The 20,661-nt window shown below is 36.4% G+C and overlaps 1 protein-coding gene across 2 annotated transcripts in view; it reads right to left on the bottom strand.

Moving 5' to 3' along the window:
- TMEM131 (transmembrane protein 131) overlaps positions 1-20,661 on the bottom strand; it is a 220,372-nt gene that overhangs the window by 83,948 nt on the left and 115,763 nt on the right. For both annotated transcript variants that reach the window (XM_081833431.1, XM_081833432.1), the window contains one exon: positions 16,464-16,587. In XM_081833431.1, coding sequence (XP_081689557.1) covers positions 16,464-16,587 — 124 coding nt within the window. The remainder of the gene's footprint in view (positions 1-16,463; positions 16,588-20,661) is intronic.

Here is a 20,661-nt window from a genome sequence, read left to right as displayed (position 1 = left end):
TCCTGGAGTCCCGGGATCGAGTCCCGCATCGGGCTCCCTGCTCAGCAGGGAGTCTGCTTCTCCCTCTGACCCTCCTCCCTCTCATGCTCTCTGTCTCTCATTCGCTCTCTCAAATAAATAAATAAAATCTTTAAAAAAAAAAAAAAGCTACAGTAGGGGCGCCTGGGTGGCTCAGTCGGTTAAGCGGCTGCCTTCGGCTCAGGTCATGATCCTGGGGTCCTGGGATTGAGCCCCACGTCTGGCTCCCTGCTCAGCAGAGAGCCTGCTTCTCCATCTCCCTCTGCCTGCCACTCTGCCTACTTGTGCTCTCTATCTCTCTGTCAAATAAATAAATAAAATCTTAAAAAAAAAAAAAAAAGCTACAGTAAACAAGAAAGTGTGGTATTGGTGAAAGGGTAGACACTTTAGAGTCTATCTATTAGACACATATTAGAACATAATGGAGAGTCCAAGAAACAGACCCACACTTACAAGGTCAACGGATTTTTGACAAAAATGCAGAGGGATTTCAATGAGAAAGGGTAATCTTTTCAACCAATGGTGTAGGAACTGTATATTCATATGCAATACAAAACCAGCTTGAGTCAGAGCTCATACCATAAACAAACATTAACTCAAAATGGATCACAGACCTAAATGTAAAATCTAAAACTATTAAACTGCTGGAAGAAAAATTGGAGAAAAATTTTGTGACCTTGGTTTGGGCAAAGAGTTCTTACCTAGAAGTCCAAAAAGTATGACCCATAAAAAAAACCTTGATAAAATGGACTTCATGGAAATTAAAAACTTGTCCTTGGAAACATTTTGTAAAGAGAATGAAAAGACATGCTGCAGACAGGGAGAAAAAATGTGCAAATCACATATGTGATAAGGACTAATATCGAGAATATATAAAGAACTCTAAAGAACTCAGTTAAGAAAACAAACAACCCAATTAAAAAACAGGTGAAAGAATTGAGCAGACATTTCACTGAAGAAAATATATGGATGGCAAATAAGCAACTGAAAAGATGTTCACCATCGTTAGTGATGAATATAAATTAAAATAAAAATGAACACTATAACTATTTGAGTGACTAAAATTAAAAACAAGCAAACAAAACCCATCCTCACAATACTGAGTACTAACAAAGATGCTGAACAACTGGAGCATACATTCATTCATGGTGGGAATGCAAAAGGCACAGTCACTATGAGAAACCATTAAGTATATCCTTAGCGTAAGACCAAGCAATTCCACTCCTAAGTATTTATATAAGGGAAATGAGGAAAAGAAAATTTATGTCCACACAAAAATCTATATGTGAACATTTATAGTGGTTTTATTTATAATAACTCCAAACTGGGAGGAATGTAAATGTCTTTAACTGGTGAATAGATAAACAGACTATAATACTGTCATCCAATGAAGTACGACTGAGCAATAAAGTCGTACAAAGAACAGATACATCCAACTACATGGATAACATGAAATGCATTATGCTAAATGAAAGAAGTCAGACTCAAAAAGCTATTACTGCATGGTTCCATTTATATAACCTCTGGAACAGGGTACACTCAGAGGCTTGAGTTGACTGAGTTATCAATTACATGACTATGAATTGGTCAAAACTCAGAACTATACATTAAAATGGGTGAATTTTACTGAAAGTATACCATAATAAAAATATATACATATATGTATATATTTGCACATTCACTCAAGACTGTATTTAAGCCTGGACCTTTTTTTATAAGGGTCTCAGTTTTTATAAGGGTCTTCATTTTCCTGGAGCAAGGACAACTAATTGAATGTTTAGGTTTAACTACTGGTAGGCAAGAGTAAACTCAAATCTACTTTAAGACAACAAAAATCGCTAAACAATATGGATATTTTCACTGAGCACATGCAGTCTGCCCACACTTCCCACTGTTGTGAATTTAACTGTAAGGGGTCATATTGCTGGCCACCTACTTACCACCTTCATTACTTCTCTGACAGTTAAAGGACTCATTGCTGACACCTAGGGGTACAGAGAGGAGCCTTAAGACTATCTGAGAAAAGAATGTCATTTTTCCCATCTAAGATGCCTGTGCTTGTAATACAGACACTTAATTTTATAACACACCAAGAAAAAAAAGGGAAAAAAAACCACACTAAAAAATGCAGAGCTAATCAGAAACTTCCATATTTTAAAGCAAGGAGTGAGGATAACAGAAACCTCACAGGAAGGGGCAGTGAAGAAATTTGTATGACTCATTCTGGGCACTGCATTGAGGGAGGAAAACTAATTTACTCTTAGAATTTCAACTATAACTCAGGACTCATGCAGGTTTATAATCTGATTACATATTGGTGGTCCCTCAGAAACCTCAAGCAGTAAATGTAATCTTTAGTTGGTAGTGCTAAGATCACTAGTGCTGTCACTCTGGGGAAAACGCAACTTCAATGCAAGCTAATGGTGACAGTACCATGCCCTTCACCATAAGATGTGTTCCAAGTTCAGAGACATAAAAATATTGAAAACTGTTTTAGAATCAATGAGTACGGTATTCCTGTTTGACAGCAGTTCTAATGTCAATGAAGATATTCATAAGGCCTGAGTTCTCTACAGGGAAATTTATCCAGCCAGAGAAAAACTGGTTTCCTTTAAAATATTTATGAGAACTTAACATATATATTTAAATAATATCTTTCAAAAGTCCATCTAAATTCAAAGAGGAAGGAAAATGATCATGGAACATTTAATTCTTAATATAACCTTCTGCTACTACCAGAACTGGATATCTGGTCTTGAGTTAAGTAGGTGATGCACTGGAGACCTGAGTTTCTAGTTCTGTTACTAAGAAACTGTGATTTTTGGCAAGTCATTTAACCTCTGTAAGTTTCAATTTCTCCTAAATTCAAAATGAGCCAGTTTTATTAGATGATCTCTGAGATCCTAATTATTAAAGAAACCATAAACATGACCAATCTCACTGCTTAATTCCTGTGGAAGATGAGGCTTTGCTTCATGATGTCATTTATATCTGAGGAGGGGCAGGGAAGAGTCTAGAAATGAGAGTACAAGTTCTCTTTGATAGTTCTCAGTATCTATCAAGACTTGACTCCACTATTATTTTAGTACTTTAAGAAGATGCTGGGATAGAACAAGTATTTCCCTCCTTCTCCTCAGCCTTCCCCTCTTCCCCTCCCTCCTCCCTCCCCCTCCCTCCTCTAATAACAGGGAAAATCTAATTCCAAGTGACACTTAAGGATGTAACAGAACAGAACAGCAGGCTCAGGAACATAATCTTCCCATAAGAATTCATCAAATTTGCTACAATTTATCCTTTTGTCCCCTTTCCTGTACACTTTCTAAATTAGATGAATTTGGCAGGATAAAAAATTAGAAAACATTATAGAAAGTAATGAAGAACAAACAAGGTGTGTTAGTTTTAACTTAACATTATCTGCGGCTAAGTATTTCACCTTTGTACCACTGCTTAGCTCCTTGCCGGCTCCCTCGGTAAGCTCATCCAGGTCCACGACTTCACCAATGACTCTTAAACTTCCATTTCGTATCTGGTCTTTTATAATCTAACCTCAGACACCAACTGTCACTTGGCACTTGTACCTGGATGTCTAAGAGACATCTCAAATCTAACACGTCAAAAACTGAACTACTGATTATGCTCCCAAAATCTGCTCTACCCTCAGCCTTCTTCATCCCAGTTGATGGCAACTCTGTCCTTTAGTAGTTTGGGACAAAAACTATAGAGTCACTCTTGGCTCTTCTCTTTCTCTTGGTCTCACATCAGGAAATCCTGTTGGCTATGTCTTCAAAATATATCCCAAATCCAACAGCTTTCTTCACTTCCTCACTCTTGTCAGGGTAACTGTCTTCTTACTATGGGGTACTGCAATAGCTCACATAACTGGTGTCCCTGATTCTCTCCTTGCTCTCCTGCAGTCTCTTTTTGATAAACAGTGATCCTTATAAAACATAAGCTATCATTTCATTTCTCAGATCAAATCCATGAAGGCTTCCAATTTCAATCAGGATAAAAGCCAAAGTCCGCATCATAGCTTGTAAGGGCCTTCACAGTTTGTCCCCTCCTATCCCCCTTCACTTCTCTCACCCTGGTCCCTCTGGTCTAGCCACACTGTCGTCTTTGCACACAGGCATGCTTTCACATCAGAGCCTTTGTGCTGCCTGGACCCTCTGTCTGGAATGTTCTTCTTCCATATATCCCACTTCCTTCCATTCAGTACTCTCTCTCACCTCCTTCAAGTCTGTTCAAATGTCACCTTCTAAATGAAGCCTGTCCTGACTCTCCTATTTAAAACTGGGGGAGTGATGGCAGCATAAGACTGTCAGCATAAGACGTTCCTCCTTTTTGTTCCCCTTTTTAAGCTACGGATTAGAAATCCATCCACAAACAGAAGTGCTGTTGTGGGAATTGTGGGATTCAGTACCATATGCCAGGGGACATGGGAGTTGTCTCGACCACCTGTGCATCTGGTAGTAGGTGGGCAGACTTCAGTATGGGCTGCAGAATCAGTGCACTTGCCCCAGCCACTCTTGCCATGGTGAGGAACAAACCCAGAGAGTGCTGACCTACGCAGATGCCCATACAAGACAGACGTAAAACTCTAGCCTTGCTGGGGACACATTCCACTATGCCACTGAAGCCCCCCCCCCAAAAAAAAAGTTTGGTCACAGTGGAAACTGTAAGAGGCATTTTCCCAGTGCCATTCCCCTTTCCCCTATTCCACCAAAGCAACAATCCATGGGAATGAATTATCTAGCAGTAGAGACCTTTACAACAAGGGAAAAGGAGAGCAGTGAGTGAGTACCTGACTACCCCAGTTGTGCAGGGCATGGCAGGAGAAACCTGTTCCTTTTCAGCAGCACCCAGAGTACTGAGGCAGGACCCCCAAAACTGGGGAAGGGAAAAGAGCAGGAAAGAGACAGATAAGAATATCAAGGGGCATTAAAGATACACAGTTGCTGGTGACTGTGCTCAGGACTTCAGCAGAAAGTCTGCCCATGAACCTCTGGGAATACTTCGCCCGAGGATACCCCCACTGGGTCTATAGGCACCCCAATGCCCTGAATGCTAAACCCACATCTCTTCTCACTCTGCAGTTGGCTCCTCATGCTCACTCCCAAGTGCAGTGGTGAGAGCAAATCCAGTAAATGGACTGTTATCAGGAAAACAGCAGTATGTGTGGGCAAGGGAGAAACCACAAACTTGAGCACCACCTTCTGGAAAATCTAAAACGTGGAGAAAATCCAAATATAATAGCACCAACAAATAGTATACCCCATCTGAAGACAACCAGTAAAGATTTAGGAAGGGGCCTGCTACTTAAAACACTAAAGTAGAAATGCAAAACTATAAGAAACATGAAAAATCAAAAAAATATGATCACCAAAAGAACAGTAATTCTCCAACAACCAAAAGCACAGATTTCTGCAATCTAGCTGCTAAAAAAAAAAAAAAAGGAACAACTTTGAATCCTTTAAGATTTTATTTATTTATTTGAGAGAGAGAGAGAGAGAGCACAAGCAGAGGGAGAAGCAGGCTCCCCACCCAGCAGAGAGCCTGGTGTGGGGCTCAATCCCAGAACCCTGGGATCATGATCTGAGCAGCAGGCACTTAACCAACTGAGCCATCCAGGCACCCCTCAAAGTAGTTCTTTTGAACAAACTCAGCGATGTCCAAAAAAACTCAGAAGGACAATTCAATGAAATAAGGAAACAATACACAAACAAAATGAGATATTTAACAAAGAGAAGAAATAATAAAGAAGAACCACACCAAAATTCTGGAGCTTAAGTTTCAATGATTGAAATGAAAAAAATGCAATAGAGAGCATGTATGGCAGAGTAAAGCAAAGAGAAGACAGAATACGTGATCTAGAAATTTTGAGTTATTCAGTTAGAACAGAACAAAGGAAAAAGAATTAAAAAGAGTGAAGAAAGCCTACTGAATCTATGGGAGTCCATCAAAGAACAAATACAACAATTGGAGTTCCAGAGAAGAGAGGGGAAGGGGGCAGAAAGTTTATTTAAAGAAATAATAGTTGAGAACTTCCCAAACTTAGGGAGAGGCTTGGACATCTATGTTCATGAAGCTAATAGATCACCCTATTATCTTAATGCAAAAGACATTTTCCAACACATGGTATAATGAAACTGTCAAAAATCAAAGACAAAGAGAGAATCCTAAAAGCACCCAGGGAAAAAACAGATTGTAATCTATAAAGGAACTCCATGAGGCTATCAGTGATTTCTCAGCAGAAACCCTACAGGCCAGGAGAGAGTGGGATGACATACTCGAAGTATTGAAAGAAAAAACTGCTAGCCAAGAATACTCTTATCTAACAAAGTTATTCTTCAGATGCAAAGGAGAAATAATGACTTTCTTGGACTAACAATTCACTGGTGAATTCTGAGGGAGTTTATCAACACTAGACTTGCTTTGTAAGAAATGTTGAAAGGAGTTCTTCTAGCTGAAATGAAAAGATGTTAATAGTGATACAAAAACATATGAAAGTATAGAACACACTGGGTAAAGGTAAATACAAGTCAGACATAGAAAATCCTAATTCTGTAAGAGGATGGTGTGTTAACCACTTAACTGTGCTAGAAAGGCTAAAGAAGAAGAGTATTAAAAATAATTATAGTTACTATAATGTGTTAATGAACACACAATATAAAACGAGGTCAATAATGACACCAAGCATATAAAAGTGGAAGTGAAAAAGGTGAAGCTTTTACACAACTGAAGCTGCTATCAGCTTAAAATGAACGGCTTTATAAGATGTTTTATGTAAGCTTCATGGTACCAAGAAACAAAACCAGATTCATGTAAGTTAAATAAGGGGGAAATAGACTGGGGAAAAAAATCACAAGTCTATAAAGGCAGGCAGAAAAAGAGGGAAAAAGAATCAGTGGAAACTCAGAACAACCAGAAAGCCATTAAGAAGACTACATTGTAGGTCCTTACGTATCAAGAATAACTCTAAATGTAAATGAATCGAATACACTAATCAAAAGGCACACAGGGACTAGATAAAGAAATGAGACTCAACTCTGTACTGCTACAGAAAGCAAACTTCAGCTTTAAGGACACACATTGGCTCAAAGTGAAGGGATGGAAAAAGACATTCAGTGCAAGTGGAAACCAAAAGAGAGGGGGGATGGCTATGCTTGTATCAGATGAAACAGACTTTAAAAGCCAAGAATGGTAACAAGAGACAAAGAAGGTCATAATATAATAATAAAGGGGTCAATGCATCAAGAGGATGTAACAATTGTAAATATTTATGTACCCAACATCAGAGCACCTAAATATATTAACAAATACTGGCAGATCTGAAAGGAGAAATCGACAATACAATAATAGCAGGGGACTTCAATACCCCACTTTCACCAATGGATAGATCATTCAGACAGAACATCAGTAAGGAAATGTTGGACTTGAACCATACATTAGATCAAATAGACCTAACAGACATTTATAGATCATTCCATCCTACAGCAGCAAATACATGTTCTTCTCAAGTGCACACAAAACATTCTTCAAGGCAGACCATATGACAGTACACAGAACAAGTCTTAACGGCAAATTTACGAAGACTGAAATAATACCAAGTATATTTTCAGACCATAACATTTTCAGACCATAATTGTATGAAACTAGAAATCAGCAAAACGGAAGCTGGAAAATCTACAAATGTGTGGAAATTAAACAACATAACCCTGAACAACCAAGGGGTCAAAAAAGAAATCAAAAGGGAAACCAAAAAAGATATTGAAACAAATGAAAATGGCAACACAACATATCAAAACTTATGCTATGCTGCAAAAGCAGTTCTAAGAGGGACTTTATAGTTATAAATGCATATGTTAAGAAAATAGAAACATCTCAAATAAACAACCTAACTTTACACCTCAAGGAACTAGAAATAGAAGAAAAAACCCAAGTCCAAAATTAGCAGAAGGGAAGAAGTAAAAATCAGAGCAGAAATAAATAAAATAGAGACCAGAAAAACAAAAAAGGAAAAAAACAGTGAAACTAAGAGCTGGTTTCAAAAAGATAAAACAAATCGGCAAACCTTTAGCTATACAAACCATGAAAGAAGACAATATTCAAAGTCAGAAATGAAAGAGGAGACATTGCAAATGATACTACAGAAATACACAGATCATAAGAGACTAGTATGAACAATTATATGCCAACACATTGGATAACCTAGAAGAAATGGATAAATTCTCAGAAACATACAACCTACCAAGACTGAATCAGGAAGAAATAGAAAATCTGAATAGGCCAGTGAATAAGGAGATTGAATCACTAACCAAAAACCTCCCAACATAGAAAACCCCAGGATAAGCTGGTTTCACTAATGAATTCTACCAAACATTTAAAGAAGAATTAATGCAATCTTTCTCAAACTCTTCTAAAAAATTGAAGGGACAGAACACGTCAAAATTCATTTTATGAAGCCAGCATAACCCTGATACCAAAGCCAGACAAGGACAAACAAAAAAATTCCAGACCAATACCCTCGATGAAGGGATGCAAAAATTCTCAAAAAATATTAGCAAACTGAATTCAACAGACATTGAAAGTTCTATACGCCATGACCAAGTAGGATTTCTTCTTGGGAGGGAAGGATGGTTCAAAAATGCAAATCAATAAATGTGATACACATTTAACAGAATGAAAGATAAAAATCAAATGATCATCTCAATGTAGAAAAGCATTTGACAAAATACAACACATTTTCATGATAAAAACCCTCAACAGACTGGGTACAGATTGGACACAATTCTATATAATAAAGGCCACATATGAAAAATCCATAGCTCACACCATACTCAACAACAACAACAACAAAAATGAAAGCTTTTCCTCCAGGATCAGGAACAAGATGAGGGCGCCCACTCTCACCACACTTAATCAGAGTAATAATGGATGGCCTAGTTAGACCAATTAGGCAAGACAAAGAAATGAAAGGCATCTGAATCAGAAAGGAAGAAGTAAAATTGTCATGTTTGCAGATGATTTGATTTTATATAGAGAAAATCCTAAATAAAGACTCAACCAAAAAACTGTTGGAATTAATCAACAAGTTCAGTGTATTTGCCGGATATAAAATCAACATATAGAAATCAGTTATGTTGGTATAAACGAAGAATGAAACATCTGAAAAAGAAATAAGTAAAACTATCCTGTTCATAGTAGGCATAAAAAAATACTTGGGAATAAATTTAACCAAGGAGGTGAATGATGTACAGATGTACAGGTGTACCTCATTTTACTGTGCTCCACCTTATTGTACTTCACAGATACTGTGTTTTGTTTTATTTTGTTTTTACAAATTGAAGGGTGTGTGGCAACCCTGTGCTGAGCAAGTCTATCGGTGTAATTTCTTTTCAATAGCATTTGCTCACTTTGTGTCTCTGTGTCACATTTTGGTAATTCCTGCAATATTTCAAACTTCTTCATTATTGCTATATTTGTTATGGTGATATGTGATTAATGATTATGACTCACTGAAAGCTCAGATAATGGTTAGCATTTTTTAGTAATAAAGTATTTTAAAATTGAAGTATATACACTGTTTTTTTAAAGACATAATGATACTGTGTGCTTAACAGACTACAATACAGTGTAAACATAAATTTTATGTGCCCTGGAAAACTAAAAAAAAAATCATTTCATTGTGATATTCCCTTTATTGTTATATTCATTTTACTGTGGTGGTCTGGAACCAAACCCATAATATCTGAGGTATGCCTGTGTTATGAAAACTACAAAACCTTGATGAAAGAAACTGAAGAAGACACAAACAAATGGGAAGATATCCCATGTTCACTGATTTGAAGAATTAATATACTGATAACTGTCTGTTAAAATGTCCATACTACCTAAAGTCATCTAGAGAGTCAAGGCAATCCCTAGCAATATCCCAAAGACATTTTTTACAGAAATAGATAAAACAATCCTAAAATTTGTATGGAACCATAAAGACTCCAAGTAGCCAACGCAATCATGAGAAAGAAGAACAAAGCTTAAGGCATCATATTTCCTGCTTTCAAACTATACTATGAAGCTGCAGTAATTAAAACAGTATGGTACTGACATTTAGACCAATGGAATAGAGTGCCCAGAAATAAATCTCTGCATATGCAGTCAACTAATATTTGACAAGGAAGCCAAGAACACTCAATGGGAAAAGATAATCTGGTCAACAAATGGTGTCAGGAAAACTGGATAACTATGTGCAGAAAAAATGAAATTGGATCCGTATCTTACAACACTCACCAAAATTAATTAAAAATGGATTAAAGGCTTAAACATAAGACCTGATACAATAAACCTCCAGAAGAAAACACTAATATTAGCGTGGGCCATGATTTTTTGAGTATGACACCAAAGGCACAAGCAACAAAAACAAAAAGCAATGAGTGGGACTATATCAAACTAAAAAACTTCTGCATGGCAAAATAGAAGATCAACAAAACAAAAAGGAAACCTATAATATGGGAGAAGATATTTGTAAATCATATGTCAGATAAGGGGTTAATATCTAAAATATATAAGGAACTCATACAACTTAATAACAAAAACCCAAAAATCTGATTTAAAAATGGGCAGATCAATAAACAGATATTTTCCCAAAGAAGGCATAGCCAACAGGGTATACAAAAAGATGCTCAACAATTCTAATCATCAGGGAAATGCAACTCAAAACCACAATGAGATATCACTTCATAACTGTTAGAATGGCTATCATTAAGAAGAGAAGAGAAAACAAGTGTTGATGAGATGTGGAGATAAGGGAATCCTGTACACTATTGGTGGGAATGTAAACTGGTTCAAAACAGTATGGAGGTTCCTCAAAAAATTAAAAATCAAGCAACAATATGATCTCGCAATCCTACCTCTGGGTACTTATCCAAAGGACATGAAAACAGGATATTGAAGAGATATATGCACTCCCATGTTCACTGGAGCGTTATTCACAATAGCCAGGATGTCAAAACAACCCAAGTGTCTATCAACAGGTGAATAGGTAAAAAAGATATGGTATACACACACACAAACACACACCCTGTGGAATATTATTCAGCCATAAGAAAAAAAAGGAGATCCTGCCATTTGTAACAACATGGATGGACCCTGAGGGCATTGTACTTAATGAGATAAGCCAAACAGGAAAAGACAAATACTTTCTGCTGTCACTTATATGGAATCTAAAAAAGCCAAACTTGTAAAAACAGAGAACAGAATGGTGGTTACCAGGGACTGGATGATGGGGGAATTGGTGATATGTTGTTGAAGGGTACAAATGTAGAAGAAAAAGAAGTTCTAGAGATCTAATGCAGAGCATACTGACCATAGACAATAACATAATATTATAAACTTCAAAGTTCCTAAGAAACTAGATCTTAATAGTTCCCACCAGAAAAGAGAAATGATAATTATGTGACATGACAGAGGTGTTAGCTAACCCTACGGTGGTAATCATATTGCAATATATATATGTATCAAATCAACACACTGTACATCTTAAACTTTCACAATGTTATATGTCAACTGTACACCTCAAACTCACAAAATGTTAAATGTCAATTGCATCACAATTTTTTTAAAAAAGAAAAAACTGGACCACACCTCCCACTGCACTCCTAATCCCTTTATCCTACTCTTTTTCTCTGCTCATCATCTAATCATCTGCTCATCATCTACTATTTTATATAATTTATTTATTTCTCTTGCCTCCCCTCTGCTGCTGCTGTCACCCAAACCCCCCAGAAGTATAAGTGAAGAATCTTTGTTGTTCCGGGATAAATCCATAGTGCCTGGCACGTAGTAGGCGTTTAAGAAATATTTGTTAAATTAATTAATTCCTTATTTCCACACAGATGGTAAACTATTTTCTAATTTAAACTTTCTTACATGTTTTACTTTTTTTTTTTAAAGATTTTATTTATTTATTTGACAGAGAGAGACACAGTGAGAGAAGGAACACAAGCAGGAGGAGTGGGAGAGGGAGAAGCAGGCTTCCCGCGGAGCAGGGAACCTGATGTGGGGCTCGATCCCAAGACCATGGGACCATGACCTGAGCTGAAGGCAGACGCTTAACAACTGAGCCGCCCAGATGCCCTTCTTACATGTTTTAAATTGCAAAAGTAATTGCTTATTTTACTTGGGGATACAGTGCCAAGATGTATGAAGAAACAGTTAATACAACAAACCTTCCCCCATTCTCATCCTTTTCAGCTTACCCAGTTAACCTATCTGTACCTTACTTTGGCTCTTATTAATATGTCCATATATGTACATATTTTCTACTTTTTATAAAAATGGCATCATATTCTAGTCTACAATGTGCTTTTCTTACACATTAACACATATATCATAGTATTATATATCAACAGATATGGATCAGTTCATTCTTTTTTTTTTTAATTTATTTTTTTATTCTTATGTTAACCCCCATACATTACATCATTAGTTTTAGATGAAGTGTTCCATGATTCATTGTTTGTGCATAACACCCAGTGCTCCATGCAGAATGTGCCCTCCTCAATACAGTTCATTCTTTTTATTATCCACATAATAATTTTCCATACTACTACTAATCACATTTTGTTCAATTCCCATTAACATGCATGGATATCAGAGTTTAACTTGAAATAGAATAAATAACGTCCAGGGTTCTACATCTAATTAAAAATAATCATTAATATTCGTTAATGACCTTCAACCCATGAGAAGAGATATTATATTAAGCACAGTAAAATATGTGGGCTAAAACATTTTAATTTTAGTCACAGATTGAAACAATGTTTTCCTAGTTAATCTTCAGATTATATGAAAATTTAATCAATCAAAAAGTTCTAAACAATCAAGGAAACAATAATTTGTTTGCTTACCTGTGTCTGTAAGGCACTACATTTTTATAATTCTACCATAATAAAAATTTGACTATTACAATAGAGAATTAAAAAAATTCGTATTCTTTGATACAAAACATATATTACATATTTTATGGCCAATATACAATACAGTCGTGAAAGATGAATAGGTCTAATTTGCAATCTTAATATTATGGAATTTTAAATTGTAAGTATAATTAACTAGACAATTATAGTTAATTAACAGGTAATTACAAATAACAGATAATTATTAGAAGTCATATATAGAAAAACAAATTGTCACACAACCACATTCCTTATTACCCTTATTATTCTTGATTTTCAGGTTAAAACAAGACCTTACTAAGGGGGTTATTTGCCTGTGGGTTATGACATGGTTATATAAAACTTGGTCTTTTAAAAAAATAATTACTCTTTTCTCTATTTCCTACTGGTTAGTTAATATAGAGATGATATTGGTAAATAACCGAAAACTTAAGTGAGTTACAGAAAATGTTCTATTCTCAAGGAAATAAGATCTGACCAGGAATTTTGAAGGTGACAAAGAATTAAAATAAAATTACAGAAAGGGTCTGCTCTCCTGGACACGAGAAGACTCTTTTCATCTTTCACCAAAGGCTCTTAACGTAGGCATAAAATTGAAGTGGAGGGGAAACAAGGTTATTTCTTCCCCCAAGAGTTCATTCCATTTCTCCCCTCCACTTCTTGAGCTGCTGGAGTCCACACCTTACTGCAGGAAATTAAGATGGAAACCAAGAAGAAGAAAGTAAGAGAAGACAGCACAGACTGTGGCTATCTTCTTCTGAAGCTAAATCTAGGTGACTCAACCGTAGGTATAGATTATTTTTATTGTTTAATTCCATCTCCTGACAATGGAAAACACATATTGATTTTTAACTTATCCTTTGACTAACATATACATTTAGTTTATCTTTTGAAGAATTTTCGGAAAAACTCTTCTCTTTGCATAAAGTTCATGTGTAGAAATAAGTCCCTGGGAGAGTCTAGTTCGGAAATGTCAAGCTAGTGGCCGTTAGCTTGTTTTGTTTGGTCTACACCATCTGTCTTTCTAAAACTGAATTTATTTTCAATGTGTAAAAACTGGAAGTTATCATATAAAAATTCCTATTTCTGATTCTTCTTGGAACATGAGAAGAACCGGGCATGGGCTTACATTCCCACATGGTAACCACCGGCTGGAGCCAAGTGCAGACTGATCCCTTTGGACCAGCCACGTGCTCCCCAGGTCATTCCATGTGGCCTGCTTCTCTCATTTACATTATTTATATGGTCCCTGTTAACCATCTGTATTTGGTCTAGTCTTTGTCTTATGATCAAAACATGAAAAAAGTGAAACCCTGGCCTTTAACAAGGGTGAAGCTTAGGCGTTTAAAAACAAAACATTGCTCGAATTAGCAAAGAACGTTAATGAGTTAAAAATAAAATCTGTAATGCAGTTGTGAACTATTTTTAAACTGTTTCCATTCTCACTTCACTATTTTGCTCTTTAACCCAACATGTCTCTGCACACTGGCCATGCCTGGAAGCTGGGTGGTTGCATTTAAACATAAGTGCACCTCTATATGCAGGTGGTAACATACATGTCCCACACCATAGCTTAATAAGATACAAATCACTGGGTAGGCCAATAGAGCACCTAGACCCTCAACTTGGCTCTTGTCATTAACTGCATGACAGGGGCAAACCCTTCTGGAGTTGAGCTCTTTGTTCATTTGTATAATGAGGGTACTGGACTAGATGAATACATAAGTCTCTCCCCAGCACAGGCATTCTATTATTTGAGAACATCAGCATGTTTATAAAAGCTCTGAAAACATCCCTTAGGTAACAACAAAAAATAACTCCAGGAAAACTTATTTTAAGACATATTTTAGAAAAGGGGCATTTTCCATGGGTATCACAAAAATAAAATTTTTATTACTGAAAGTAACATGCTAACTCATCAGTTCTTTGCTAATAAAATACTTTTAAATTTATTTATTTATTTACTTAAGATTTTATTTATCTGACAGAGAGATAGCGAGAGCAGGAACACAAGCAGGGGGAGTGGGAGAGGGAGAAGCAGGCTTCCTGCCGAGCAGGGAGCCCGATGTGGGACTCGATCCCAGGACCCTGGGATCATAACCTGAGCTGAAGGCAGATGCTTAACGACTGAGCCACCCAGGCGCCCCAAAATACTTTTAAATTTAAAAAAGCCAAAATTATGTCATTTTATTTTTTACTCCAGAAGTTGCTAGCTAAGGACAGCATATGATGAAATAGGATTTTTGAAAGGAGGAATGTAAAATCTCAATAATTTATATAATTTTAGCTGCTTTAAAAAAAGATCCTTTTTATTTGGTCATAACTCTTCAAAGGAGTCAGTGGAAACTCCAGGAAGATGAAATTAAGTTCCACTCATTTACCTCCCTCTGATACTTGCTATTTAGCTTTCTTGGAAGCTCATTTATTAGTTATTTTAGCAGCCTATGTATTAAAGCTTAATGTATGTATTGTCTCAAATTCAAAATTTCTGAAGACCCCAGTTTTTGGTCAGATAATTTTTTTTAATTACAAGTTTGCATACTATCTACAAAAACGATTATAAAGTTAAATTTTAGAGGATACTTGTGGTAGATAGAACTCTAAAACAGGCCCCCAAATTTCCTGCCCTAATCTCTGAGATTGTGACTATGAGAAGATACCACACCTATGGTTATTTATATTACACAATAAAAGGGATTTTGCAAATGTCACTGAGGTCATTAGTTAGTTGACGCAGTTCATCAAAAAGGAGACTATCCAGGTAGTCCTGACCTGATGACATGATTAAGGCAGAATTTTCTCCACTGGTGGCAGAAGAGGAAGCCAAAGAGACCTGAAGCATGAGGGAGATATGACACATTACTGTGGGCTTAAAGATGGTGACAAGCAATGTGGGTGCCCCTAGGGAACTGAGATGGGTCCCTGGCCAAGAGCCAGCAATGAAATGGAGACCTCAATTCTAAAAGCATAAGGAACTGAATTCTGTGGACAATTTAAATGAGGTTGGAAGTGGATTTTCCCTGAATCTCCAGTCAAGGACTCAGTCCAACTGACATCTTAATTACAGCCTTATGATACTCTGAGCAAAGAGCCCACTGGACTTACAGCTTATAAAAAAAACTATGTGCTAATAAGTGGGTGTTATTTTAAGCTATCACGTTTGTAGTAGTTTATTATGGAACAATAGAAAACTAACACAGTGCTGAGGAATTATTATTAAAAAGGAAAAAAAAATCAACTAAAGATCTGACTGCTACATTTTTCAGAGTGCCTAGGTTCAAAGTGGAATTATTAAGTTGTTTCATGTTGAGAAAAACAATGTGTGTTAAGAGTAGAAGTGATAATTCTTAGGAAATGGGGCAAACTGAAACCCAGAACAAATACGGAACATTCACATTGGATTTCAATTATAGCAAAATGAAATTATACATAAAAAAATCTAGATATTTCAATTTCAAACTCAAGGGAAACATTTTTAGTAGAAATACTTACCCTATTTTGAAAAAATGATGCATGAAAATGTGATGTTGTAGCAGATATTGATACTAAAGTAATAGTTTCTTCAGAACTAGGATTATGTAAGTAAACTTTTTCCATTTTTGGCATTCCAACTGGCCTGTAAAAAAAAAAAAACAAAAACCTGTCACAAATATTTCAAAGATCATTTCTAGTTGTTAAAAAAATTAAATATCAAAACTATTGGACAAATACATATCCAAACATCTAAAACTATTATAAATTGGTTTATATTTAAAATTACACACGAAAATGCATTCAACAAATATATGATGAGTGCCAATTTTATGTCACACACTGAGCCAGGGGCTGGTATATGATGAAGCAAGTCTCTGCTTGGAGGAAGCTTACAGTCAAGTGAGGAAGCAGGCAGGGAACAAAGTGGTCAGATGCTTGCACTGCTTTCTGTAATACCACCCTGCTTTCCTACTGATTCTTTTTTTTTTTTTCTTTTAAATGAGATAAATTATGCAAAGTGTTTTGGCATACAGTAATTGCTCCATAAGATTCGGTATTATGATTATTATACTAGAATCCCTAATAAATGTAGCTGTTCTTTGTTGTGGAAAAAAAATAAATAAATAAATAAAAAATAAATGTTCATGTCCTTTTCTCCCCAAATTCCACTGATACATGCTCTTCAATTTAGGAAAAACTGAGTGGCAAAAGTTATGTGAGCCGATCTGCCTTATGAGTTAGGGGCAATTATTGTCCTCATTTTATAGATGAGGATACTGAGGCACAGAAAAGTTACTTAACTTGTCCAAAGTCATACTTGGAATCTAAATTAGAATCCAGACCATCTGGCTTTAGTCCATGTTCTAACTGATTATACTAAACTCTGCTCTCAAAGTAACAACATAAAACACACACTCAATGGTCTGATACCCACAGATGCATTTTAATGTTCTCCTTGGCATCCACATTATAGTTTGTCTTAAAAGTGAAATCTCCTCAGTTATGTAGTCCATTGAGTACGTACACAGCTAATCTTAGTTGTACAGGCCTCCTGATTCCTACAGCATCAGAGAATTCTGCATATAAATTACATTTCTTCTTAATGCTCTCTAATCATTTAATTGGCACCAGTCTTACTTCCTCAACAAGATTATCAGCACCAGTTCGGACAAAGGTTACATTATATATGCACCGTGCAGTCTCCACGTTATCTAGCACAGGCACTTGGTAAGAGTGTGCATGGGTGAGCTTGCTCCCCTCCACACCCCTCCCCAGTGGAAATTAAGGTCCTCCGTAACCTGACATCACTCAACCTAAACAAGTAACTAACTCCCTATGTTTTCACAGCCTTCCAACCTGGCTCAGGCTGGTTTCATGGGCATAGCCCCCCATGCCTTTACCAATCTCTTTGTTCTGCGTTTTCCTCCCTATCCTCTATGCCAATCCAAATCCTCATTTTCTAATTCAAATACAATTTCTTTCACAAGGTTCTCTCCTCAGGCAACTATTCTGGTCCACATTTTCATTTTTTTCATGCTACTGCTCTCCTTGAACACTCCACCCCCATACATACACAAACAACAATGCTGGAAAAATGTAGAAGCTAGAGAAAGGTACTGATCCCAAGGATTAACTAAAAAACAGCAAGAAACCCTTGGGGGAACAGAAGGTTGCCTTGAACTGGAAGGCGGGGAAAAGTGAGGGACAAAGAATAGCCTAAGCTGACAAGGAGAGGCTAGGGTAGAGGAAGTCTTCAAAACTTTATTCTTCTCCATTTCCTTCCCTGCTTGCCTTGGGACAATCAAGAGCCTGCCCCCTCAAACTAGAACAGCAGAGGGGCTTAGAGAGGTAAAAATCTGATAATCAACTACCCTGGAGCATACCCACCTCTAACTCCTCTCTCTGGTCCTCCAAAGACCAAGAGCTGTTTGATTACAATTTAGGAAGACCCCTCCATCCAGATGATTCTGCTTAAGCACTATCAGATAGAGTGGTGGCCAACATAGGACAATTACCAGTTTTTACACATATGTGAGTGTGGAACTGGATCTTTCTTCCTTGGGGATAATCTCCCCTCTTAAATTCACAAGAGACAAGAACCAAAAAGGCTTGGTATTCTGCCTTACCTCAATATGCGTTACAAGACAGGAGCTCTTAAGTTCACACATCAAAATAACATGATCTGTGAGGAGTATAATCAGTTAGAAAACATACCATGTTGTGGTAAACTGCAGTGTTCCTAATCTGCTGACAGAACCTGTGAGAGGATTATACTTCTCCTCTTCATTAACATTAGGCTTGGCCATAAGATTTTCTTTGGCCAATGAAATGTGAGTAAAGTGACATATAACATTAAGTTTTTTAAAAGTCATCTTTTACTCTTTCCTCTTGTACATTGTTCCAAGAAATGCCATTTCTCAGATAGGAGTGCTGATTTCAGTCTACATCCCACTAAGATTTTGGGGCTGGTTGTGGTCACAGTATATTTAACTTGGTAAGTTCTGCATAATATACACACCTGAAGTTGGAAAAGTTGAACCAAGAACTAAAAATAAGCACAATAGGATATATTTAAGGAGATATGGCAAGACATTAGTAAAACAAAGTAAGAAATCCTATAGAAAAAGAAAATATTAGTATAAAAATATAATGTATTAAGGTGGATAAAAATCTGTTAGTGAGTTGGAAGATCAGACTGACAATTTAGTTCAGAATTCAGCAAGAAAAAAATATATAGAATATTTTAAAAGAGCTAAAAGAAACAAAAGAGAAGCAGATATATAGGGCATAACTAGAAATGGTAATGTTTAGAAGATGGACTATAGGAATATTTAAAGAGTATGGACAAAATTAATGGGTAAAATCCAAACTTTAAAAAAAATGACAAACTAATTCTTTTTCTTTAAAGATTTACTTATTTGAGCAAGAGTGCATGCACATACGTTGGGGGAAGGGACGTAAGGAGGAGGGAAAGAGCAGAGGGAGAAGGGGAGAGAAACTTTAACAGACTGCACTCAGTGAGGAGCCCAACCCGGGGCTTGATCTCATGACCCTGAGATCGTGACCTGAGACGAAACCAAGAGTGGGAGGCTTAACCGACTGTGCCACCCAGGCACCTCAAATATAAACTAGTTCTTAACTGAAAGGGTTTATGAAGTGTCAACAAGGAGAGATAAGGAAACCCTGTACTTAACAGAATAAAATTTAAGAGTTCTTTATACAATGTGGATTAAATTGTCTTATGAGATTTTTGCAAGTATTTTCTCCCATTGTGTGGAGTCTTTTCACTTTCCTGATGGTATCATTTGCAATACAAAAGTTTTTAATTTTTTATGTAATTCAATTTGTGTATTTTGTCTTTTATCACTGGTGCTTCTGGAGTCATATCTAAGAAACCACTGCATAACAGAGATATATTCCAATATTTTCTTCTAAAGGTTTTATAGTTTAGCTTTATTACATTTACATCTAGATCTATGGTACACTTTGAATTAATTTTGTGTGAGGCAGGGATCCAACTTAACTCCTTCATATGTGGATACCCAGTTGTTCCAGCACCATTTGTTGCAAAGACTATTCTTTATCTATTTGTTTTGGCACCCTTGTCAAAATCAACCGGCAATAAATGTAAAGTTCTATTTCTGGGATCTAAATCCTTTTCCATTTATTTATGTCTTTCCTTATGGCAGTGTCACAGTGTCTTGACTAAAGCTTATGTGAAGTTTCTAATATTGGGCACTGAAAGTTCTCTATTGGTCTCCTTTTAAAAGAATGGCTATTCTGGATCCCTCTTATTTCACGTGAATTTTAAGGTCAGCCTGTCCATTTCTACAAAAATGTCAGTTGGGATTTTGATGGGGATTGTGCTGAATTCATAGATCAATTTAGGGAGTATCGCCATCTTTATTCTGATCTATGAATATGAAATGGCTTCCATTTATTTAGTTCTTTAATTTCTTTTGACAATGGTCTGCTGTTTTTAGTACACAGGTCTTATATTACTTTTGTTAAATTTATATCTAAGTATTTTACTCTTTTTGAGTTATTATAAATGGAATTGTTTTCTTAATTTTTAATTGCTCATTGCCAGTGTATAGAAATATAATTTATTTTACATACTGATCTTATATCCTGTAACCTTGCTGAACTCATTCTATTTTTTTAAGTGGATTGCTTAGGATTTTCTATATACAAGAGTATAACATCCAAAAATAAA

This window comes from Leptonychotes weddellii, chromosome 10 (assembly GCF_054177405.1).
Source record: "Leptonychotes weddellii isolate Sample4059 chromosome 10, ASM5417740v2, whole genome shotgun sequence".
In the NCBI taxonomy this organism is placed as follows: domain Eukaryota; kingdom Metazoa; phylum Chordata; class Mammalia; order Carnivora; family Phocidae; genus Leptonychotes; species Leptonychotes weddellii.
This window is presented reverse-complemented; position numbering and strand designations above follow the sequence as displayed.